The sequence below is a fragment of the Meles meles genome, chromosome 13 (assembly GCF_922984935.1).
Source record: "Meles meles chromosome 13, mMelMel3.1 paternal haplotype, whole genome shotgun sequence".
NCBI lineage: Eukaryota > Metazoa > Chordata > Mammalia > Carnivora > Mustelidae > Meles > Meles meles.
In genome coordinates this window covers 49,693,171-49,719,545 of record NC_060078.1, presented here as the reverse complement: position 1 = coordinate 49,719,545, position 26,375 = coordinate 49,693,171, and the positions used below count along the sequence as shown (strand labels likewise).

The window sequence follows — 26,375 nt, the reverse complement described above, 5'->3', positions numbered from 1 at the left end:
TCATAAAGGGTTGATTTAAACAAAAACTAACGATGTCAACTACAGATTGAAAATCTGTATCTGTTATACATAGAACAATCTCCCACGTATGCACTAGATTAGTGGCGGTACTTGGGGGAACTTAGGTCAAAATAAACTGACAAATTATGAAACATATGTGATAATGATAATAAACAAGACATTTATTTTTCATACTTATTTGGGGGAAAGGAGAAAAGTCAGTTTGCCCTACCCAATGATGGTCTTTCTGAAAGAGTCTCCATTCATTCCATAGCATTGGATAGGTTGCTTGATCTGAGTTTTTTTTTTTTTTTTTTTAAACTTTTAATTCATAAAGAGAACTTCCTTTGAAGAGGGTGGTCAAAGGGTGAGTCTTTGTGAGCAGCTTCGCTGGTGCACAGCCAGACTCCCTCTCTGAGTGAAGCTTTTCCCACACTGGCCACACAGATAGGGTGTCTCTCCTGTGTGGATTTTGCCGTGCAGGATACAATTGCCCCTGGTGTGGAAACTCTTCCTGCACTGTGTGCAGGCATAGGGTTTCAGGCCTGTGTGGACTCTGATGTGAACAATTAAGCTTCCTTTCTGACTGAAGGCTTTTCCACACTGATCACATCTATAGGGCTTTTCTCCACTGTGAACTCTTCTATGAACAGCAAGGTTACTTTGATTCCTGAAGCTTCTCTGACAAATAGCACACTCATAGGGTTTCTGTCCAGTATGAAGTCTTTCATGAACGGCCAGACTACCTCGTTGACTAAAGCTTTTCCCACACTCCTTGCACTGATAGGGCTTCTCTCCTGTGTGTATTCGCTGATGTGTAACAAGATTGCCTTTGGCCCTAAAGCTTTTTCCACAATGGGTACACTCAAAGGGCTTCTGACCAGTGTGGATTCTCTCATGCAAGGTTAGACTGCCTTTTTGCCTGAAGGATTTTCCACATTCCTGACACTCATAGACCCTCTGTCTCACTCCAGGTGAATCTTCCTGTAGTGTCTTAGAATCTGGGGATTTTTGTTCCAGCTTCTCTCTTCTGAAAGAATTCTGGAAATCCCAGCTTGAGGATCCTGTGGCCTCAGAGTGATCATATTTGTGGTGGGCTTCTGTCATCACATCTGGTAAAATGAGAGGGAAGTCATGTAAGAGGCACCAATATGCTGAGTGAGAAGAATAGGGAAAAAAGAAACAATGCTTTGAATGCTTATTATGTGCCAGACATTATACTGTGAACTTTGCATAGATAATTTAATCATGAAAACCCTATGAAATTGCTACAGATAAAGAAATGAGAGCACAGGGAGGTTGTCACAGATCTTGCAGTTAGCTAAGTGTAGAGTTGGGATTCAAACACAAGCATGCTCCACAGAAGTATACTGTCTCTAAATTTAGTTTAATTTAGCCTCCCAAAGAACATGTAAGGTAGACATGATTATCTCCTTTTTATAGACAAGAATATAGGCTCAGAAAAATGAAGAAAACTATATAAGATCAAATAGAGTCGCATAACCAAGTTTTCTCTGACTCCAAGATAGGTATGGATCCAGGTTGTACAGGGCCTAAAACTTTAAGATTCTGGAGGCACTTCATTAAGAAAAAGTAAAATTAGGTACAGGGTTCTGAGAGACCAATACATGAGAAATCATCTCTGCACCAATCTATTTTCCTGACAGTGGAGTCAGCTCCAGGACATCAGAAAATATATATCAGAATCTTTGGAACATTACATCTATTATCTCTAGTCCCAGTAACCCTGCAAGGTAGAGTTTACTGTCCCCTTTTACAGATGAAGAGCCTGGAGCTCAAGGAAGTTAAACAATTTGTCTGATGCCACAGATCAAGCTAGGACAATTATAGAATCTGATCCAAGGAACTTTCCCCTTTAATATCCATGCTATTTCAGTCTACTAAGCTATGGTGGAACTGAAATCAATTTTGGTTTGGAAGTTATTCTCAGACACTTCCTATGCATGGTGACAGTGCTTTCCATATTGCCCTGCATCTGAGCCTGCTACTGCACTTTAATTATGGGTCCATTAATCACTATTAACAGTTTTCTTGGAGTCATCCTAGGAAGATTTTCTCTTGCCTTACCCTTATTCAACGTTTGTGCTCTGATGTAAAGTTACACGTTCATTTTCTCAGAGACTACCTCAAAACTATTCCATATCAAGATCATTCTCTTGTTCATTTCTAATTCTAGCTTGCAGGCTTTCCCTGTAACCCCCAGGAATGGTGAACTCCTCCAAAGGAATGTTTCCTCTGCTACCTCAGCCTACTGATCAGTGCTTGAGTACAGGGATACTAAATATTGTGATTTAAAGGCATCTCAGTGATCAACCGACTCACTCACTGAAAAATGCTACATTCTGCGCATATCTTCCATGACAATCCAGCAGGGTAGCTGTTGGAAATCCAAACATGTCCACGCCTGCTGTATGACTTTAATCACCACCTCTTCATATGATTCTTCCATGAGCAATTCTTGAACACCTGAGGAGGAAAAAACAAACAAACAAAAAACATAAAAAGAAAAACAGGAAAAGGCAAGGGAATTGATAAGTAAGAAGGATAAATTTGGGGTGTGAGTAAATGGAAGAAATCTGGATTGCCTGAGGTAATCTTAGCCATCTATAATGAAACCCAAAGTTGGTCTAAAGGTACCATGACCACATATAAATGAGACAAGATGGAAACATGAGGTGGGAAGCACAGAACACATGTATCTCTTCCTGCCAATCCCAAGATAATGGTCATTCCTGTTTGTACTTTAGCTATGGCATGTGATTGGGATCCCCCACTTCCTTCCCCCACCTAACCACCTGCTCTTTTAGGAATTCAGAATCTAAAAAAACCAACATTTCAGCCTTCATGATTTGTTCTATGATGAAAATGGCTCCAGCTCTCCCCTCCAGTTCCCCCCAGGTTATAAGGACAAGAGATCTCATATGTTTACCTTTTAACAATATTTAGGAGGGTCCAGATCCAGAACCACCCCTCTCCTAGTCTTCAGGATATGAGAATACCAATTCTAAGTGTAAATACTTGCCAATTCTAGGAAAAGAAAGACCTTCTTCAGACTCCCAAAACCAAGCCCAAGGCACTCCAACTAGGATAAGTAACCTGTCCAAACTCATACAGCCAGTAAGGAGTCCAGGGTGGGCAAAGGATCAAATTCAAGACTTTCTAGAGTCTATGCCCTTAAATTAGACAATTAAGAGCTGGTGAGAATTTTTATAAAATGGAACAGAATATAACAATGCTTGACAGGACTTTACCACTCTTCAAGATCCTAGGAATCCTCTTGTTCTACACTCTCTTTTTCTTCTCCCCTCCCCCTTTTTGAGTATTTTCTTCTTACTTTAGGATCCTAATTACTAAATTCGTACACTTTATGCAGTGGTTCAGTACATAATCTTTATTCCCCGCCAATATGTTTTATCAAAATGCAGGCCTCCTGATTTAATGAAATAGCGGTGTGATGCTACAGTGGTTTTGTTAACCTGAACATCTGGTCTTGACAACTGTATGTTCTGCCACGTTTGTTTTGACTGGAGAGTCATTTTAAACTTGTATTTGGAGTTGTCACCTCCAATCTGGAGTAGAGGCTACAAAGGAATCCTCTATGATATCCTTATCTACGATATCCTCTGTGATACTGCCAGGATGCTACAGGACATTCATTTGTTCAAGGTGCTACTGCTCAACAACTGCACATCCATCAGGAGTCCCTGGAAAATGCACAAAACCTAAACCCTGCCTAAGGTCGGACTCTGTCTTTGGGGAATTCAGCAAATAGTTTGGTCAGAACAAGTGGGTAGAATTTATAGCTCTGCTTCTCCGCATGCTATGAGATCTTCCAACAAGTAACAACTCAGCTGCGTCTCAGGAACTGCCTTGGTTAATAAATGGAGATTGTTTTATTTTTCTCCTTAGGTCACAAATCTGAGGAAATAATTTCGTGAAAATTTTGAAGTGGCTTTATTAATAGAAAATTGCTTTTCCTATCAAAGGCTATTTATCCTTTGGAAAAACTCAGAATTAGGCCAGGAGAGACTTGGATTCTTGCCTTGAATCTCCCCTACCCCTATACAGCCTTGGGCAAGTAACCAAACAGCCCTGGCTCTATTTCTTCCCTAACTAAATAGGTTAACAATACTGTCATATCAGGTAGCATAAAAGAAACAAATGTGAAGAATCTCTGATGGCATGTATAGACTGAATGCCAAAAGTGGAGAGCCCTCAGAGGGGGTAAGCTTCGCTGTCTTTGGAACCTCTTGGGCGATAGTCTCAGGTTTAGGAGATGAGGGTGGGGGTGATTATTTTCTCTACACATCTGAATCCATTTTGTCCTTTCTCCCATTCTCCACCCTAACAAGGCTGTCCTCTCTCTCATTCCCCCTCCCTAGAGAGAGCACACCCCCCCTCCCCCAACGTGTTGTGAAATCCTCTTTGCAGGCCGCAGGCACACCTGCCTGTGGCCTCCCCCTCCCGCGTCTCCAGGGTGCCGGGCCTTTACACATGCTCTGTCCTGCGGAGCGGCGGTCAGAGGGGCCCCTGCTCCCCCGGGTATACGCTCCCCTCCCGCCTCAGGCGCCCCCGGGCCCGCCCTGCGTGCTGGACCTCAGCATCCCGCTCTCCAGTCCAGCTGGACCCTTCTCTGCGGGCCGCACGCCTCTCCCCTCGCGGGTGGCCTCCCTCGGGGATCAGGCCGACCAGGCCTGCTCTAGGGCAGCGGGGGCCGAAAAGGGCCCGGGGGCGGCAGCCTGCCCACGCGGCCCCGCCTAGCCGGGCTCACTGACCCGGCCGGCGGCCTCACTCACCGCAGCGGCGCGCGCCCGCAGACAGACAAAGGCCGGCGCCGAGCCCACAGCAGCGCCGGCGCGTGCGGACCGAACTACAACTCCCAAGAGGCTGCGCGAGAGCCCGCCCGCCGGGTCTCGGGCCTTGGCTGGCCTGGCTTCTTGGAGCACTGTGGGAAACGTAGTTCCGTGGCGCGCCCTGCTGCTGGGACTCTGAGGGTCCCGACCGGGCGGGGCCCTCGGTCGGATCCCCTTCGTGCTGTAGGCGGAGGCGTTCTGTCCAGGAGCCCCGCAGCCGCTCAGATTAGGCCTGGAATAGCAGCGTAGTAAAGCCGACCGCTGGGCCAGGAAATCCGGAATCCGGGGTTCTTGAGGATTTCATGGAAGGAAACAAAATCTTGGGGGAGAAAAGCCTTGGGTGCATTGGGGTTATGTGTTGAGCTGCTGCTTGAGCAAAGACCCTGGTCAGTAGTTCAGGCTCTGAAGCTAGGAGCAAATCTGTCAAGTAGAGCCTGTGGGTAAGAATTTGACTTAGCTAGAGACTTTCAAGGGTCTGAGAGGAGGATACTTTTATCTGGTGTAGAGCTATTCCTTTCAGATTAGCAAGATCTTGTTTTCAATTTGCAAGTGGGTGGCTCCACCACTGACTGTCTGTGAGATAAAGGTTCTCTAAAAGTGCCCCAAGCCTCCCTCAAACACACTTTTACAGGATCTTGGCCTCTCCCCAAGAGGGAATTTGGATAGGCAAGAATGGCTTTAAAATTCCTGCTGTTGCCTGGGACTCCCTCCTCCTTAGAATAACCTTCGCTCTCTTTTTTCCTGGAACTCTCTTGCTCACTGTACTTTCCTCTTCAGGCTCCCTGCTCCAGAGCTTCTACTTGCAGACTGGTTTGGCCTCTTGAATGGAGGGCTTCATAAAGCAAACTTACTATTGCTATGTCCTTATCCTCTACCCCATAGCCACCAGTTAAGCAAAACAAAACAGAAAAATTAATTTCACAGAGTATACGAAGTGTAAGTAATAAGTTGGTTCTTAAATGTTAGTCATTACTATTACTAATAATATATCATTAGTCAAGATCAATTGAATCTATGTGCTGAGCCCATTTTAAGTGCCAGGTACTGTGCTGAATGTTGGGGACATAAATGTGAACAAGGCACACTCCCTTCTCTTAGGAGGGGAGCTGAAAGTCTAGCTGAGAAACAAACACACCACCTTTCTTAAAACCTGTGCCAGCGGCTTCTCCACAGAGAGGTCCATGAGTGTGCAGTGGAAACTGCTCTGATGCCCCCATCCCCACCCCCAAAGGCCCCTCAGCACCATTGCGGGATCTCCCTGTGGTGCATCCTTCTGTCATTCATTCCAGAGTCAGGGAGAGAAAGGAGTAGAGCACCAGGGGACGGGGCACAATCACTGTTCTGTCTCTCTTTCCTTGCTGAACAGCCAGATACTTTTACTTTTTCAAAGCTCAGGAAGCACACAGCAAAGGCCAGTCCTGGTGTTTGCTGTATGAGTGTCTCTGCTTTCTTCTCTCCTGAGGCTATGTCAATAGGGATGTATGTATCACCTGCCAAACTCCAGGAGTCATTTCTTCTGCTGATAAACAGCACCAGGCACCTAGAAGTCACTCTGGGCATATTGGTTCTGTAGAGGTCAGGATCAATTGTGGACATTAGGACAAGTTTCAGATCCCATCATGAAAGCAGATGACAAAGCTGCAGTGGGAAAAGGTGGCTGTAAAAGGGGACTTGTAGGGGCGCCTGGGTGGCTCAGTGGGTTAAAGCCTCTGCCTTCGGCTCAGGGCATGATCTCAGGTTCTTGGGATCGAGTCCCGCATTGGGCTCCCTGTTCAGCAGGGAGCCTGCTCTCCCCTCTCTCTCTCTGCCTGCCTCTCTGCCTACTTGTGATCTCTCTCTGTCAAATAAATAAATAAAATCCTTTAAAAAAGGGGGGACTTGTAGTTACTTTTCTCACATAAATCTGCATAAATTCTCTTAAGGAGTCTTAGGAAAGTGGGCATATTGAATGGACATGGGGGAGAAAGCAGTTGGGACTGGAGTTGATGAAACCTAATGCTCCCTAGACAGATGCTTAGCAGTCTTCACCGAGATCCTAAATGGGGCCCAGTCTTCAAACACAACCAGCAACTTAAGGTCCCCACTCAACAGGAGGGGGGGGGGTAGGGAGATGGTGTCAGTAGTGTAGATTTGAAAAATTGCCAAAGAACTATTCCTCCACTTTGCATGTATTTCAAAACATTAGGCAAGGATAGATAATTCAATAAATGGTGTTATGACAAAAGGCTAACCATTTGGGAATGAAATAAATGTTTACCTTACTATAGCCAAGATAACCTCCAGATGGATTAAATATAAAATGTAATACCCAGATCCACAAAAGGCCCAGAAGAATGTATGGCTTAATACCTTTATAATCTTGGCATAGGACAGGCTTTCCTAACCATGGTAACAAAGGTAGAAAAAATAAAGAATAAGACTGCTGGATTTGACAGCATTAAAATCCAACACTTCTGTGTGTCAACATCATTTATGAAGTTAACATATGACAAGCTGGGAAAATATTAATAACTGTCATATTTAAAGATAACATACAAAAACGTTTCAATAGAAATTTGGCAAAGGACAACAAGTCAAAAAAGAAAATACTCAGGTTTGTTATTAATCTTTTTAAAATGCCAGGTGGCACAGGAAATTTTTTTTTCCCGACTGTTGAATGGCAAAAATTGTGGAAGGTACTCGGGTAATGGACATTTCATCCATGTGTAAATTGAGACAGTCATTCTGACTAGACATTTGGTAATATCTATCAAAAATTCCTAAAAATATACGTATTACGTCTAGAGTATTTTCCCCAGGAAAAAAAAATCAGACAATTGTATCCTAAATGTGGAATGAAAGCTGCAGCATCTAAGTTTCTAAAGTGAATTATTGACTTAGAAAGGACTTCTGCTTTCTTTGAAGGGAGTTGCTGCCCCAGAAGTTTCCATGAGATGGCATGATGCTCAAGGAAAGCTCTAGTCCTTCACTTGCTGCCATAGTTCTGAACAGTCTTTGGGTCTAGAGTGGTAGAATCTGCCCTCCTGGAAGAGTTTATCAGAATAATTTCCATTATGTTTCAAGTCTGTGTTCATTCTAGTCCCTGTCAGAAATGCAAGTGCCTTTAGTCATTTTCAACAACTGTGTTTTATGTCTTCCATAACATTATTCTGTACATTCACTGAACTAACCGGCCTTCCCATCCCTCCAAAGCCATCCCATTATGTCCATCTTGGATGCCAGTGCTTGGCAGAAAGCTGGCTGTCTCTCAGGCCTTTATGCCCAGTGGCCAGACTTGAGGAGCTGAATCTACCAGAAAGAAAGGGATCTGTGTGTTAGTACAATTCTTTGGAAAGGTTGAATTCTCATCTAGAGCCATTCACAGGTCTCTTGACTTGCTAGCTAGTTCTCAGGACTGGAAGTCATCCTGGCCTCTCCTTGGACAAGCCATTTCTGTTCTCTGCAGCTGCTTCTGTCCCTTGAAGCAAACATGTCTTGTGTTTTTTCTCTCTATTCCTACCTTCTACTAATAATTTGGCATTCATGATGCCTAGTGTGTGCATCTTAGCTCTTGTAAAACTGTTCAAATCTAAATCATTCATCCTTGTGGAGACTATTTGTGCAGGGTTCAGACAGATTTTTATTCTTGCCATTTATTTCTCCCATGTAACTTGTTACACCTTTCTTCATTCAGTTTTTTGATGGACTTGCATATAAAGTAGAAGATGGGAGGGGAAGTTTGGGGTGGGGATTGATGCCCCACACTTAGTATGTATTTGCATCTATTTCTAGCACTAAGGGCCAGGCTGTCCTTTCCTGCATAGGCTCCAGTGCCCAGAGCTGATTATTCTGTTTGGTAGCACTTAGTGGGGCTGCCTTTAGGGATCCCTTTAGGATATATTTATGGTGCTGCTTGGCCCAGAAAGAGGAGGTGCCCTTTGTTGTGTGGGTGAGTATAGTCCTTTCATAATGACCCTTCTAAGGAGATGTCAAGGGGGAGCATGAAGTACTATGTTTCTGTCAGCCCACTTTGTAGGAAGGCCCCCCCGCCCCCAAACAGCCAGACAATGAAGGCATGAATGGGACTTCAGGTGAGAGCTAGAAGTTGTTCCTGCTCAGATTATCTGTTGGATGTTACTTCCTGCTACACCCAAGACCCAGCTACAGCCCTGGGAGCCAGGGTTCTTCACTGGGGACCCATGGATGTGTGCCACATGGGTCCTGTGGACTTGCAAAATGGCATAAGTGAACTTTTGGAGCACATAGTACTTAATTTTCATCGAAGAGTTGGTTGACCTCCAAAAAGATTAAATTGATTATTTTAGAGAATCCTTGAATAAATAGAGATATATAATTTTCAACATTTCTTTTAACTTTTCCTTTTTAAAGTAGGCTACATGCCCATTGTAGAGTCCAATCTGGGCCTGAACTCACAATCCTGAGCTCAAGACCTGAGCTGAGATCAAGAGTCAGACACTTTTTTTTTAAAAGATTTTATTTATTTATTTGACAGTGAGAGAGAGAGAGAGAGAGAGAGAGCACAAACAGGGGGAGCGGCAGGCAGAAGGAGAGGAGCAGGCTCCCCGCCAAGCAGGGAGCCTGATGCGGGACTTCATCCCAGGACCCTGGGATCATGACCTGCGCTGAAAGCAGATGCTTAACTTTTTTTTTTTTTTAAGATTTTATTTATTTATTTGACAATGAGAGAGAGTGAGAGAGACAAGAGGAGAAGAGTTGGATGCTTAACTGAGCCACCCAGGCACCCTGAACTTTCATTTTGAAATAATTTCAAACTTACAGAAAAGTTGCAAGAACAATACAGGCGTTTTCACATTCATCTTTCCCCCAGCTTTTCCTAACAGTAACAACTGAGAGAATTATAACAACAATGAAAACCAGGAAATTAACTTGGTACAATACCCAAAAGTGATACTTAAGAGTAAATGACTGGGGGTGCCTGGGTGGCTCAGTGGTTTAAGCCTCTGCCTTCGGCTCAGGTCATGATCTCAGGGTCCTGGGATCGAGCCCCGCATCGGGCTCTCTGCTCAGGGGAGAGCCTGTTTCTCCCTCTCTCTCTGCCTGCCTCTCTGCCTACTTGTGATCTCTCTCTCTGTCAAATAAATAAATAAAATATTAAAAAAAAAGAAAGAGTAAATGACTGACCTTACTGAAATTTCACCAGTTTTACCCCTTATGTTCATTTTCTGTTCCTGGGTCCAGTCTAGGGTCCCATACTGCATTTAGTTGTTATGTCTCATTAATTTCCTCCTATTTATGGTACTTCCCTATTTTAGAGAAGAAAATAAAATCTGTTGGTAGTGATGACATTAAAATGCAAGATAAATGTAAGGACACACATATGTTCTGCCTCCCTGTCTTCTTTTTTTCCTTCTTACTCATTTTTTTAAAAGTGAAATTTAATTTAATTAAATTTAATTAGCTTTATTTTTATTTGCTAACTGAAATAACATTTATTTTAAAATTAGTAAAAAAAGGCAACTGATGATTTTAATTAATTAATTTAGATGCGAGTAGGCGGTTGGAGGGAGAGGGAGAGAGAATTTTATGCTTGATAAGAATGTTTTCATCAGTCTGGAGGCTTTTGGTTAGTCTAAAAATGTGATTTACAGTGTGGGCTGCCACACTAAATAAATAGTCTTAGGATAGAGCCTGGACACTCCAGGTAGTAACAGTATGACAGATGGTGGAAGCTTTGGGTCACCTGGGCAGTTAATCATGTCTATGTGATGGACCCCAAATAAACACTCTGGACATCAAGGCTCAAGTGAACTTACTTGGTTGGCAATACTTTGGACGTATTGTCACATTAATGCTGGGAAAGCAGTGGTGTCCTGACTCCTTGGAGAGAGAACAACTGAGAGCTCCATGCTTGCTACTTTTCCTGGACTCTGCCCTATGCATTTCTCTCCTTGGCTGATTTTATTTTATTTTATTTTATTTTTTTCCCCATTTTATTTATTTTTTTCAGCATAACAGTATTCATTGTTTTTGCACAACACCCAGTGCTCCATGCAAAACGTGCCCTCCCTATTACCCACCACCTGTTCCCCCAACCTCCCACCCCTGACCCTTCAAAAACCTCAGGTTGTTTTTCAGAGTCCATAGTCTCTTATGGTTCGCCTCTCCTCCCCAATGTCCATAGCCCCCTCCCCCTCTCCCAATCCCACCTCCCCCCAGCAACCCCCAGTTTGTTTTGTGAGATTAAGAGTCATTTATGGTTTGTCTCCCTCCCAATCCCATCTTGTTTCATTTATTCTTCTCCTAGCCCCCTAACCCCCCATGTTGCTTCTCCATGTCCTCATATCAGGGAGATCATATGATAGTTGTCTTTCTCCGATTGACTTATTTCACTAAGCATGATACGCTCTAGTTCCATCCACGTCGTCGCAAATGGCAAGATTTCATTTCTTTTGATGGCTGCATAGTATTCCATTGTGTATATATACCACATCTTCTTTACCCAGTCATCTGTTGATGGACATCTAGGTTCTTTCCATAGTTTGGCTATTGTAGACATTGCTGCTATAAACATTCGGGTACACGTGCCCCTTCGGATCACTACGTCTGTATCTTTAGGGTAAATACCCAGTAGTGCAATTGCTGGGTCATAGGGTAGTTCTATTTTCAACCTTTTGAGGAACCTCCATGCTGTTTTCCAGAGTGGTTGCACCAGCTTGCATTCCCACCAACAGTGGAGGAGGGTTCCCCTTTCTCCGCATCCTCGCCAGCATCTGTCATTTCCTGACTTGTTAATTTTAGCCATTCTGACTGGTGTGAGGTGATATCTCATTGTGGTTTTGATTTGTATTTCCCTGATGCCGAGTGACGTGGAGCACTTTTTCATGTGTCTGTTGGCCATCTGGATGTCTTCTTTGCAGAAATGTCTGTTCATGTCCTCTGCCCATTTCTTTATTGGATTGTTTGTTCTTTGGGTGTTGAGTTTGCTAAGTTCCTTATAGATTTTGGATACTAGCCCTTTATCTGATATGTCGTTTGCATATATTTTCTCCATTCTGTCAGTTGTCTTTTGGTTTTGTTAACTGTTTCCTTTGCTGTGCAAAAGCTTTTGATCTTGATGAAATCCCAATAGTTCATTTTTGCCCTTGCTTCCCTTGCCTTTGCCGTTGTTCCTAGGAAGATGTTGCTACGGCTGAGGTCGAAGAGGTTGCTGCCTGCTTCTCCTCAAGGATTTTGATGTATTCCTTTCTCACATTGAGGTCCTTCATCCATTTGGAGTCTATTTTCGTGTGTGGTATAAGGAAGTGGTCCAATTTCATTTTTCTGCATGTGGCTGTCCAATTTTCCCAGCACCATTTATTGAAGAGGCTGTCTTTTTTCCATTGGACATTCTTTCCTGCTTTGTCGAAGATGAGTTGACCATAGAGTTGAGGGTCGATTTCTGGGCTCTCTATTCTGTTCCACTGATCTATGTGTCTGTTTTTGTGCCAGTACCATGCTGTCTTGATGATGACAGCTTTGTAATAGAGCTTGAAGTCCGGAATTGTGATGCCACCAACTTTGGCTTTGTTCTTCAATATTCCTTTGGCTATTCGAGGTCTTTTCTGGTTCCATATAAATTTGAGGATTATTTGTTCCATTTCTTTGAAAAAAATGGATGGTATTTTGATAGGGATTGCATTAAATGTGTAGATTGCTTTAGGTAGCATGGACATTTTCACAATATTTATTCTTCCAATCCAGGAGCATGGAACATTTTTCCATTTCTTTGTGTCTTCCTCAATTTCTTTCATAAGTACTTTATAATTTTCTGTGTATAGATTCTTAGCCTCTTTGGTTAGGTTTATTCCTAGGTATCTTATAGTTTTGGGTGCAATTGTAAATGGGATTGACTCCTTAATTTCTCTTTCTTCTGTCTTGTTGTTGGTGTACAGAAATGCAACTGATTTCTGTGCATTGATTTTATATCCTGACACTTTACTGAATTCCTGTACAAGTTCTAGCAGTTTTGGAGTGGAGTCTTTTGGGTTTTCCACATATAGTATCATATCATCTGCGAAGAGTGATAGTTTGACTTCTTCTTTACCAATTTGGATGCATTTAATTTCTTTTTGTTGTCTGATTGCTGAGGCTAGGACTTCTAGTACTATGTTGAATAGCAGTGGTGATAATGGACATCCCTGCCGTGTTCCTGACCTTAGCGGAAAAGCTTTCAGTTTTTCTCCATTGAGAATGATATTTGCGGTGGGTTTTTCATAGATGGCTTTGATAATATTGAGGTATGTGCCCTCTATCCCTACACTTTGAAGAGTTTTGATCAGGAAGGGATGCTGTACTTTGTCAAATGCTTTTTCAGCATCTATGGAGAGTATCATATGGTTCTTGTTCTTTCTTTTATTAATGTGTTCTATCACATTGATTGATTTGCGGATGTTGAACCAACCCTGCAGCCCTGGAATAAATCCCACTTGATCGTGGTGAATAATCCTTTTAATGTACTGTTGAATCCTATTGGCTAGTATTTTGGCGAGAATTTTTGCATCTGTGTTCATCAAAGATATTGGTCTGTAGTTCTCTTTTTTGGTGGGATCCTTGTCTGGTTTTGGGATCAAGGTGATGCTGGCCTCATAAAATGAGTTTGGAAGTTTTCCTTCCATTTCTATTTTTTGGAACAGTTTCAGGAGAATAGGAATGTGTTCTTCTTTAAATGTTTGGTAGAATTCCCCTGGGAAGCCGTCTGGCCCTGGGCTTTTGTTTGTTTGGAGATTTTTGATGACTGTTTCAATCTCCTTACTGGTTATGGACCTGTTCAGGTTTTCTATCTCTTCCTGGTTCAGTTGTGGTAGTTTATATGTCTCTAGGAATGCATCCATTTCTTCCAGATTGTCAAATTTGTTGGCGTAGAGTTGCTCATAGTATGTTCTTATAATTGTCTGTATTTCTTTGGTGTTAGTTGTGATCTCTCCTCTTTCATTCATGATTTTATTTATGTGGGTCCTTTCTCTTTTCTTTTTGATGAGTCTGGCCAGGGGTTTATCAATCTTATTGATTCTTTCAAAGAACCAGCTCCTAGTTTCATTGATTTTTTCTATTGTTTTTTTTTTTTTTTTTTTTTTTCTATTTCATTGATTTCTGCTCTGATCTTTATGATTTCTCTTCTCCTGCTGGCTTTAGGGTTTCTTTCTTGTTCTTTCTCCAGCTCCTTTACATGTAGGGTTAGGTTGTGTACTTGAGACCTTTCTTGTTTCTTGAGAAAGGCTTGTACCACTATATATTTTCCTCTCAGGACTGCCTTTGCTGTGTCCCACAGATTTTGAACCGTTGTGTTTTCATTATCATTTGTTTCCATGAATTTTTTCAATTCTTCTTTAATTTCCTGGTTGACCCATTCATTCTTTAGAAGGATGCTGTTTAGTCTCCATGTATTTGGGTTCTTTCCAGCTTTCCTCTTGTGATTGAGTTCTAGCTTCAGAGCATTGTGGTCTGAAAATATGCAGGGAATAATCCTAATCTTTTGATACCGGTTGAGACCTGATTTGTGACCCAGGATGTGATCTATTCTGGAGAAGGTTCCATGTGCACTAGAGAAGAATGTGTATTCTGTTGCTTTGGGATGAAATGTTCTGAATATATCTGTGATGTCCATCTGGTCCAGTGTGTCATTTAAGGCCTTTATTTCCTTGTTGATCTTTGGCTTGGATGATCTGTCCATTTCAGTGAGGGGAGTGTTCAAGTCCCCTACTATTATTGTATTATTATTGATGTGTTTCTTTGATTTTGTTATTAATTGGTTGATATAGTTGGCTGCTCCCACATTCAGGGCATAGATATTTAAAATTGTTAGATCTTCTTGTTGGACAGACCCTTTGAGTAGGATATAGTGTCCTTCCTCATCTCTTATTATAGTCTTTGGCTTAAAATCTAATTGATCTGATATAAGGATTGCCACCCCAGCTTTCTTCTGATGCCCATTAGCATGGTAAATTGTTTTCCACCCCCTCACTTTAAATCTGGAGGTGTCTTCGCGTCTAAAATGAGTTTCTTGTAGGCAACATACTGATGGGTTTTGTTTTTTTTATCCATTCTGATACCCTGTGTCTTTTGATTGGGGCATTTAGCCCATTAACATTCAGGGAAACTATTGAGAGATATGAATTTAGTGCCATTATTAGTCTGTAAGGTGACTGTTACTGTATATTGTCTCTGTACCTTTCTGATCTACTACTTTTAGGCTCTCTCTTTGCTTAGAGGACCCCTTTCAATATTTCCTGTAGAGCTGGTTTGGTGTTTGCAAATTCTTTCAGTTTTTGTTTGTCCTGGAAGCTTTTTATCTCTCCTTCTATTTTCAATGATAGCCTAGCTGGATAGAGTATTCTTGGCTGCATGTTTTTCTCGTTGAGTGCTCTGAATATATCATGCCAGCTCTTTCTGGCCTGCCAGGTCTCTGTGGATAAGTCTGCTGCCAATCTAATATTTTTACCATTGTATGTTACAGACTTCTTTTCTCGGGCTGCTTTCAGGATTTTCTCTTTGTCACTAAGACTTGTATATTTTAGTATTAGGTGACGGGGTGTGGACCTATTCTTGTTGACTTTGAGGGGGGTTCTCTGCATCTCCTGGATTTTGATGCTTGTTCCCTTTGCCATATTAGGGAAATTCTCTCCAATAATTCTCTCCAATAGACCTTCTGCTCCCTTCTCTGTTTCTTCTTCTTCTGGAATCCCAATTATTCTAATGTTGTTTCGTCTTATGGTGCCACTTATCTCTCGAATTCTCCCCTCATGGTTCAGTAGCTGTTTGTCCCTCTTTTGTTCGGCTTCTTTATTCTCTGTCATTTGGTCTTCTATATCACTAATTCTTTCTTCTGCCTCATTTATCCTAGCAGTGAGAGCCTCCATTTTTGATTGCACCTCATTAATAGCTTTTTTGATTTCAACTTGGTTAGATTTTAGTTCTTTAATTTCTCCAGAAAGGGCTTTAATATCTCCAGAGAGGGTTTCTCTAATATCTTCCATGCCTTTTTCGAGCCCGGCTAGAATGTTCAGAATCGTCATTCTGAACTCTTGATCTGACATATTACCAATGTCTGTGTTGATTAGGTCCCTAGCCTTCAGTACTGTCTCTTGTTCTTTTGTTTGTGGTGATTTTTTCCGCCTTGTCATTTTGTCCAGATAAGAGGATATGAAGGAGCAAATAAAATACTAAAAGGGTGGCAAAGACCCCAGAAAAATGCGCTGTAACCAAATGAGAAGAGACCCCAAATTGTGGGGGGGAGAAAGGGGATAAAAAGAGGTTCAGAAAAAAAAAAAGAAAAAATTTAAAAAATAAAACAAATAAAGAAAAAATATAAAAAAGAAAGAAAAAATATATATATTTAGATAAACTAGTCAAAAAACGTTAAAAAAGAAAAGGGTAAAAGTTTTAAAAAGTTTAGCAGAAGAAGAAAAAAGAAAAAAAATTGAGAAAAGAAAAAAGAAAAAAAAAATTGAAGTAGCCGCAAGACTAAAGAATCATGGGGAGAAAGCCATGAGTTCTGTGCTTTGCTTTCTCCTCCTCTGGAATTGCGCTGCTTTCTTAGGAGTTGAACCTACTTTCCTTGATAGATGAACTTCGTCCTGGCTGGATATTTTGTTGATCTTCTGGGGGAGGGGCCTGTTGTAGTGACTCTCAAGTGTTTTGCCCGAGGCGGGATTGCACCGCCCTTACCGGCAGCCGGACTAAGTAATCGGCTCAGGTTCGCTTTTGGGAGCTTCTGTTCCCTGAACGCTTTCCGTAGAGTTCCGGAGGACGGGAATGAAAATGGCGGCCTCCCAGTCTCCGGCCCGGAGGAGCCGAGAGCCTGGGGCCCCACTCCTCAGTGCGCCCCCAGAAGACAGCACCCAATCACTCCCGTACCCCCAGCCTCTAGCCGCGCTCCGAGCTCACCCAGCCCGCGACCAGTTCAAGGTAACCCCGAGCTGAGAGTTCAGTCCTCGGCTCTGTCTCTGCAGCCGGCTTCTCCATTCTAATAGCTGCGAGCTCTGTGACACTCCAACACCCCCGATCCTTCTGTGACCCTGCGGGACCTGCGGCCACGCTGACCCCGCGTGGGCTTCACCCTGGGTTAGCCTCTGGAGCAATGTCCCTCAGTGGAACAGACTTTTAAAAGTCCTGATTTTGTGCTCCATTCCTCTGCCGCTTGCCGGGAGCCGGCCCCTCCCCCCGCGGTCTATCTTCCCGTCGTTTTAGATTCACTTCTCCGCCAGTCCTACCTTTCAGAAAGTGGTTGATTTTCTGTTTCTAGAGTTGCTGTTCTTCTTCTCTTTGATCTCCCGTTGGATTTGTAGGTGTTTGCAATGTTTAGATAAGCTATCGAGCTCATCTCCTGCTACCTGATGTAGTTTCAGCCTGCTACTTCTCCGCCATCTTGACTCCTTGACCTGATTTTATTTTATTTTTAAGATTTTATTTATTTATTTGACAGAGAGAGAGAGATCACAAGCAGTCAGAGAGAGAGGGGGAAGCAGGCTCTCCGCTGAGCAGAGAGCCCCATGTGGGGCTCGATCCCAGGACCCTGAGATCATGACCCGAGCGGAAGGCAGGGGCTTAACCCACTGAGCCACCCAGGCGCCCCTGCAATGACTTTTAGAGTTGAATCTGAAACTTTGCACTTAAAGATAAAAATAATTCTTCTCCCAAGACAAATGAGGGTTTGTTACTGGTAAATTGTCATTTTATATTTAGCAGGTTCATGTCAACTGAAGTTCCCTTCCTCATTTCAACACATTTCATTTGTAAGAATACAATAGAAGAGAGCGGGTCACTTTCAGACCTGAAGTTATCTTACTTGCACTGAGGATTTATAATAAATATTAGAGTTCTTCTAAATATGGTGGAGATTAAACCCAACATAGAACCACTGTCTTTTTTTTTTTTTTTTAAGATTTTATTTATCTGAGAGCACGAGAGTGCTCTGGTGGGGGAAGGGGTAGAGGGAGAGGGACAAGTAGACTCCCTGCTTAGCAGAGAACCTCACACATGGCTGGATCCCAAGACCCTGAGATCATGACCTGAGTTGAAGTCAAGATGCTTAACTGACTGAACCACTCAGGTGCTCCTAGAACCACTGCCTTGAAAGACCCTGATCACAACTTGTGGCAGCCTTTATTGGTAGTTCACACATGTATCTGTCCAGATTCCAGAGTTTTAAAAAAATGTCTTGAATGTTTCATCAAGATCTAAGTTCTTCAGGCCTAAAGAATAGCTTTATAGACTTTTTTTTTAAAGAAACTTTGACCTTAGTGCTAAATTCATTTATGTAATTCCAGTGGAGGTGGTGGTGGTACGTAGTTTGGTAGTGGGAGTATCTTTCCAAATGTTCAAATCTGACCAAATTGCTATGAGTCAAGTGCATCTTTTCATTATAGAAACCGGGCACACTCAAGTGCAGAGTATTTTTCAGACACTCAGCTTGCTTTGATGGTTGTTCAGTTTCTGAAAACAGAAGTCCCAGTGTTTACTTAAAAAGAGAAAAGATGAATTGTAGGGTGAATGCTAAATTTATGCTTCGCATTATCAAAGACTGCTATTTTCAGAGCAGTATGGAAATGAACTCTAATTGAGAGAATGGTTTATGCCATAGCATTTGGGAACATTTTTCATTCAAAAATTTTAAGTATGTGGCACAATATGCCAGTGGGCACATATGAACACAACATTTTTATTTTTGTTCTTTTTTATTTCTGAAATCCTTTCAACTATTTAAAAATTTCAATCATTCAAGGGGCGCCTGGGTGGCTCAGTGGGTTAAGCCTCTGCCTTCGGCTTGGGTCATGATCTCAAGGTCCTGGGATCGAGCCCCACATTGGGCTCTCTGCTCAGCAGGGAGTCTGCTCCCCCCCCCCCGCCCCCGCCTACTTGTGATCTCTCTCTGTTAAATAAATAAATAAAATCTTCAAAAAAAATTTCAACGTTTCAAAAGTAGTGTAGTCTATTGCCATTTCAAATGTTCATAAACTTATTTTGCTTTGAGTAGAGTTGACATAAAATATCACATTACTTTCAGGTGTACAAGATAATGATTCAGCAACTCTATACATTATGCCATGCTCACCACAAGTGTAGCTACCACTGTCACCACACAATGCTGCTACAGTACCATCGGCTATATTCCCTGTCCTGTACCTTTTATTCCCATGAGTTATCCATTCCATAACTGGAAGCTTGTGTCTCCAACTCTCCTATACCCATTTCCCCCATATCCATTTTTCCCTCTCCTTTGCCAGCCATCAGTTTATTCTTTGTATTTCTAGATCTGATTCTATTTTTTGTTTGTTTATTCATTTTGTTTTTTAGGTTTCACATATAAGTGAAACCATATTCTCTTTCCGACTTATTTTACTTAGCATAATACCCTCTAGGTCTATCCAAGTTACTGCAAATGATAGAGCTCATCCTTTTTTGGTGGTTGAGTAATGTTCCATTGTGTAGTATACAACTGTTGGTCAACATTTATGACTTTTCCAATATTTGATTCTGAACTTGACAACTTGCTAACTTGAATACCTTTAAAATAAAATTTATTGCACAAGGAGTTGAAATGAGGTGTTTTTAACTCATAAAACAAGCTGCTGGAAAATATTTCCCTACATTTTTCTGAATAACATTTTCAGAAATGCCTTCAGAGATAAAATTTTAAAATATTTAACTGGAAAGTATTTAACATTTAAAAGTGCTTACTAACAAAATAAGAGATGTAATTTTTTTTCTGTAATCTTTCTACAATTCTAGGAGAAGTTGCTATAATTTTGGGACCTTGTTCTTGTTCACATGCCTTGCTTGAGGTCTTAATGGGAAGGTGTTCTCATGGTATAGACTCCAAAAACAGCTGTGAAGCAGCACTGTGATGCAATTACTCTCAAATACGTCCAGTTGGCATAGCCTCTGGTGCTCCTTGTGGGACTTTATGAAATACCACTCTGAGCAGATGCTGTCAGTGCCCCTCTTATCTCCTGAGTTCTTCTTAAGCTTCAGTGGACAAGTTCCCATATGTGGAAGGCTCCCTACATCAAGAACCTGAGTTCTTTGCCTGAGGACTTTTTTGGTCATAGGAAATTGCCTGGCTCTTTGAGTGTGGCAGGCCTCAAGTGATGGGGATTTAGTGCTTTCAGGAATCACCTTCAACCAATGAGGAATAGAAGTTCATGGAGAAATATCCCAGCCTGCTCCCTTCTCAGCTGGGCAATTCTGGAGTATGTTCTGTATTTTCTCAGAGGGCCCCAGCAGGATTATACCCCATTTGCCCACTGTGGTACCCCACTCTTTCATGTATGCTCGATTGATTTTCCTTCCTTTCCTGGATCTTGTTCCCACTACCCGTGTTTCTCAAATTACTTTTCCTAAGTCTTTGTCTCAGGTCTACTTTCTGGGGAACCCAATGGGAGACACCATATGAACTATGTAACACAACAGAACCATCAGTCTTTTTTTTTTTTTTTTTTAAAGATTTTTTTTTTTTATTCATTTATTTGAAAGACAGAAATCACAAGTAGGCAGAGAGGCAGGCAGAGAGAGAGAGGAGGAAGCAGGCTCCCTGCCGAGCAGAGAACCCGATGCGGGGCTCGATCCCAGGACCCTGGGATCATGACCTGAGCTGAAGGCAGAGGCTTTAACCCACTGAGCCACCCAGGCGCCCCCAGAACCATCAGTCTTATTGGGAAGTAAAAACTCTTGGTGGACCTCAATATAAACTGGGCACCTGTGTGGCTCAGTTGGTTAAGCCTCCGACTCTTCATTTCAGCTCAGATCTTGATCTCAGGGTTGTGAGATCAAGCCTCACATCCAGAGACTCTGCTTAAGATTCTCTCTTTCTCTCTGCCTCCCCCCTGCACATGCATTCTCTCTCTCAACAAACAAACAAACAACACAAAAATACCCCCAAACAAATAAAAAAACTACTTGAAGGAATTGGAGATTAAAGAAATTCACCAAGCCCCAATAGGTAAGGGTATATTATTAACAAAGCTGGTGGATCAAGAGAAATGGATGCAAAATCAACAACAACACACACACATACTGGGAGAGAAGATAGTATCATTTTATTTATTTTAAAATATTAAAAATTTTCAATTTAAAAATTAAAAAAATTTTAAATGTAAAAACTTAAATTTTATTTTTGATTTTTAAAGATTTTTATTTTATTTATTTGACAGACAGAGATCACAAGTAGGCAGAGAGGCAGGCAGAGAGAGAGGGGGAAGCAGGCTCCCTGCTGAGCAGAGATCCCAATGCAGGTCTCTATTCCAGGACCCTGGGATCATGACCTGAGCTGAAGGCAGAGGCTTAACCCATTGTGCCACCCAAGTGTCTCCCCCCTCCCTTTTTTTAAGATTTAGAAATAGTATTATTTTAAACCAGCATTTAAGATCACAGACTAAATAATGAAAGCATAGGAAGGAATGGGAAAGTGCATTGAGAGAAGCCAAAAATCATTAATGTCTCCTGCTTACCTAAAAGGCAAATAGCGTTTTGTGTGTTTATTGCTGTTTTAAGATAGTTTAAATGAGACCGATACAGTTTGTTGTTACAGGATAACAGCCATAGGACCCAAAGTGGGCTGCTTTTCTGCTTCACCTTAGTGAAGGATGGAAGCAAATGGGAATATGTTCACTCATCTAAAGACAAGAAATAGACAAGTCTAAAAAATTGGGCTTGGATTGGGAATATTCACCATATGCACCCTCTGATCGCAGAGAGGCTCCTCTCTCACCTCCCATATTCCATCAAACTTTGTCCTCCCAGTTTTACCTCTATTTATTGGATCTGCCACCTCTACTCTTGCTTCTCCACCACTCCACAATGTGGAACCTGGATTTTTTTTCCCCCCGGATTTCTAGGATAGGTTCCTAAATGCTGATTTGCCTAAAAATTAAAATTCACTGTGCATGTTAGTTCCCCAATGAATCTTAAGCTATAGAGTACACAAAAGCTCTCAAGAATGGAGCTGGGATGGGGTGCCTGGGTGGCTCAGTGGGTTAAAGCCTCTGCCTTTAGCTCAGGTCAAGATCCCAGGGTCCTGGGATCAAGTCCCACATCAGGCTCTCTGCTCAGCAGTGGAGCCTGCTTCCTCCTCTCTCTGCCTGCCTCTCTGCCTACTTGTGATTTCTGTCTGTCAAATAAATAAATAAAATCTTAAAAAAAAAAAAAAAGAATGGAACTGGGGACAGCCCTGAGTCTAATGCTCTCAAAAACAGATGCGTCTCTGTAGACATTTTATGCATGTTACATATAATTTGATCCTCACAGCAATCCTATGTACCAGGCAGTGGCATTCCCTCTACCTTAGAGAGGTGTTTGTTATGCATCCAGGGTCTCTTGAGCAGTAAGTAGCCAGTTTGGGATTCTGCCCTGTTCTCATTCTAAGCACCTTGCTTCTTCCAGCTCACTGCCTTGCCTGGACAGGATGTGCACTGCACTGTACCTGAAACAAAATAACCCAGAGCAGCTTTAGCAGATATGAACACAGCACCGACATTAATATTAATATTAAAATGCATTGTTAGTCACAGAAGTTGGCTATATATATGTAGCATTTAACAAAAATTATGATTATATATAAAGACAATGTTTTAATGGTGAGTGCTGTGAAGTGTGTAAACCTGGCAATTCACAGACCTGTACCCCTGGGGATAAAAATACATTATATGTTTATAAAAAATAAGAAATAAATAAAAAAATTTAAAAAAAGGACAATGTTTTAAAAAGCTAATGAACTTTGTTACTTTTTGACATAAAGATATACCATTTAGGGGCATCTGGGTGGCTCAGTGGGTTAAAGCCTCTGCTTTCGGCTCAGGTCATGATCCCAGGGTCCTGGGATTGAGCCCCGCATCGGGGCTCTCTGCTCAGCAGGGAGCCTTCTTTCCCCTCTCTCTCTGCCTGCCTCTCTGCCTACTTGTGATCTCTGTCAAATAAATAAACAAAATCTTAAAAAAAAGATATACCATTTAGAGTTAAGGAGTATTTGACAAAATATGCTATTTAGAAACTTGATTTTGGGGGGGGTGCCTGGGTGGCTCAGATGGTTAAGCATCTGCCTTTAGCTCAGGTCGTGATCTCCAGGTCCTGGGATCGAGCCCCATCTCAGGCTACCAGCTCAGTGAGCAGTCTTCTGTGTCTCCCTCTCCCTCTCCCCCTGCTTGTGCTCTCTCTGTCTCTGTCACTCTCAAACGAATATTTGATAATTACCAGTATCGTTTAATATTAAGTCAAGCTGAGAAAATGTAGGTATGTATTACAAAACAATAAAATAGAATTAATTGATAGAATCCGAGTGGTAGAAACTTTCCAGTGTCTGAAACTTCTACAAAGTAGTATAATTCATTACAACATGAAGACATCCAATACATTACAAAAGGTAAAAATCTTATAGGCTATATAGTATTCCCACAATATAGCAAAACTAGTGACAAATGTTTCAATAGGAATTACAAAATTGTGCCATTTAAAATGTGCTCAGTTCTCTCTCAAACAGTAGTCAGCTACAGTGGGAAATTAAAGAATATAGTGACATGCTGTTCATTAAATAATAACACTACATATAAAAATGTAATTTTTGTCAAAACAATATACAAGAGAAAATTAATATACAATGTTTTTATCATCACTAAAGGAAAAAGGCAAAAGAAAGCATTCAATATGCATTTCTTCAAAAAATATGAAAAAAGTATAATACAAAAATAATATTAATAAAAGGAAAAAAACAAATTAGAAAATAAAAGCTGAAAACTATGAACCTCAAAAAGACAACTCACTAAAAAATCTGATCAAGAAAAACAATCAATATGTATAAACAATACTATAATTAAGAAAGAATGGGGCACCTGAGCAACCCAATCCATTAAGCATCTGACTCTTGATCTCAGCTCAGTTCCTGTTCTTAGGGTTGTGAGTTTGAGCCCCACATTGGAGCCTACTTAAAAAAAAAGAAAAGAAAAGAAAAAAAAAAAAAGCAGTAGATACAATTCATTATTAAATTAGTATTTTTTTTTAAAGATTTTTATTTATTTATTTGTCAGAGAGAGAGAGAGCAAGAGCGAGCACAGGCAGACAGAGTGGCAGACAGAGACAGAGAGAGAAGCAGGCTCCCTGCCGAGCACGGAGCCCGAGTGGGACTTGATCCCAGGACGCTGGGATTATGACCTGAGCCGAAGGCAGCCACTTAACCAACTGAGCCACCCAGGCATCCCTCATTATTAAATTATTAAAAAAATAATTTATTTTATAAAGTTTATAAAGATATAATTTATGGTAAAAGTATAATTTACATTATAAAATTATAAGCAAATATTGTTAATGGTAACTTAAGTACAAAATTTGACATTTTGGTGTTTTTTGTCTCCCTTATGACCACAAGAGGGCAGAGTAGTTTTTAATTTCTTTTTCCCTCTTGCTTGGGAAGTCCTGGTGGAGTTCTGAGCTTTCTATTTTGTTGACAGACCCCAAGGAGCAAGCCTGCTTAGTGTTTGGAAGGGATCAAGAAGATTCTGGTTTGCTCACCCTCCATTGGAGGGAATATAAAAATGAGACTCCTAGGGTCCTGGTGGGGAAAGAAGAAAACATGGAATTTATAGCATGAATTGGTAAGTTGGTATAGTTTCCAGGAAGAAAAGTAGTAGTTTTCTGAACAGGAAATAGATGCTAGATCAGACTGTTGTTAAAGTCCAGTTGAGGAACCAGAGAGGGAGGGACTTTGGTTCTCTTCCGTGTGTTGAAAGGGCTTCAGAAACCCAGAGGGGCATAATTAACTGGCTCCGATCATGTCTATGCCTCAAGAGGACAAACAATCCTTCTAGAATAGGAGTGCTAAATTAGAAAAGAGATTCATCGAAGTTCCTTTCTAGCTTAAGGGTTTTTATCATTAAATAACTTCCAAGGACCATCTTTGGCCCAATGGTGGGATATACAAATATGAAAATCACATCCCCGACATGGATCTGCCATTCTGCAACTTTGGGCAGACCATTTTAAATTCCTCACATAATGACAACAACCTTGCCTGTGTCATGGAGCTGTGAAGGTTAATTCTGGTAGTTACAATTCACTTTGTGAGAAACATAAAGCTTGTTGTGAACCTAGGGGCTTCATGTTATCCAGTGGTCCTGGAACTCTTAGACATTCCATGGCACTTTGCCACTATGTATTTTATGATCTTTGCACCTTCCTATGCAGCTTTAGTAATAGTTATGTACACCTTCTCTTAACTACGAGCAAGATTTGACTAAGTGCATCTGTGAACCCCCTTCATTCCTGGGTTGTGTCATACGTGTAGCTTGTAGTCAGTGACTATTTAGTAAGTGAATAAATATTTGTTCAGTAATTACAAAGATGCTTCCCGTCTTTATTCTAACACCCAGTATTGCCAAAGCATACAGATTAGAAACTGTCATTAGTCTCTGACATTGTTGTATATGTAGAAAATTCTATGGAATCTAAAAATAAAGCTACTAGTATAATACTTGAATTTGGTAAGGTTACAGGACACAAAGCCAATAAACTGTTCATTGTATTTGTACATAATGGCAACAAATAAGCAGAAAATGAATTAAAAGTATTATTTTTTACAATAGCTTCGAAACATCAAATATCTAGGAAGAAATCTAACAAAATACATACAAAATCTCAATACTAAAGTTACAAAATATTGCTAAGAAAAATGAAGGCAGACCTAAACAGTCAGGGGAGCCATGCTAAAGAGCTTGCTCATCACCCTGAAGCCAAGAAGGTGGGGCTGCAGGCCCCTGCCATCCAGCCCCTCCATCCAGCCCCAGGTTTGCACCTCTGACCACGAGACTCCCAAGACTCCCGGTTCCTTCCTTGTCTCCTTTTAGCTCTCTTGGCCACTCATCAGGCTGCACTTTTAGGTCTTTGCTGTCCTCTTTTCACCTGCAGCCCTTTCGTGTTCTGCTTCCAGCAGACAGCATTCTGTTCTGTTTCAGAGGGAGTGAGAACCATCAGGCCTGAGCCCTCTGTGCCGCTGCTGCCAGAGCGGGCATCACCTGGGGTACCTGCTGCCTCCTTAGAAGCAGATGGGGTGCTCTTTTTGCCCAAGGTCAAGGACACTAACCTGCATGTTGTCTTGGGGAATTTACTCCTTCATGTATCCTCTCTTATTTCCAAATAGTCTTTTTAAAAGATTTTATTTATTTGATAGAGACAGGGATCACAAGTAGGCAGAGAAGCAGGCAGAGAGAGAGAGAGGGAAGCAGGCTCCCCACTGAGCAGAGAGCCTGATGTGGGGCTCGATCTCAGGACCCTGAGATCGTGACCTGAGCTGAAGGCAGAGGCTTTAACCCACTGAGCCACCCAGGCACCCCTCCAAATAGTCTTTTTAAAAGTAAAGATGTTTTTAGGATTATAAGAACAATACAACTTGTAATATAAGGATATGAAAAAATACAAAGAGGAACAATTTGATGCTAATTCTACTAAACAGAAAAATCACCATGAATATTTCTACTTTTTGGATGCATTTTAAAGGCACAAGCTGGGGGTGCCTGGGTGGCT

General features: G+C 41.6%; 1 protein-coding gene across 5 annotated transcripts; it reads right to left on the bottom strand.

Moving 5' to 3' along the window:
- Positions 1-333: 333 nt before the first annotated feature.
- Positions 334-4,890, bottom strand: ZNF32 (zinc finger protein 32). Of its 5 annotated transcripts, none has more exons than XM_046026258.1 (4): positions 4,818-4,878; positions 2,951-3,048; positions 2,344-2,487; positions 334-1,112 (listed from the first exon to the last, which is right to left on the bottom strand). In XM_046026258.1, exon 4 carries the CDS (start codon positions 1,105-1,107, stop codon positions 361-363), a length of 747 nt encoding a protein of 248 aa, XP_045882214.1. In that variant the 5' UTR covers positions 1,108-1,112; positions 2,344-2,487; positions 2,951-3,048; positions 4,818-4,878; the 3' UTR covers positions 334-360. The 5 variants fall into 5 exon arrangements, with proteins under 5 accessions (XP_045882214.1, XP_045882210.1, XP_045882213.1 ...); XM_046026254.1 differs by having other exon boundaries at positions 334-1,154; positions 2,348-2,487; XM_046026257.1 differs by having other exon boundaries at positions 2,348-2,487.
- Between the last annotated feature and the right edge of the window lie 21,485 nt (positions 4,891-26,375).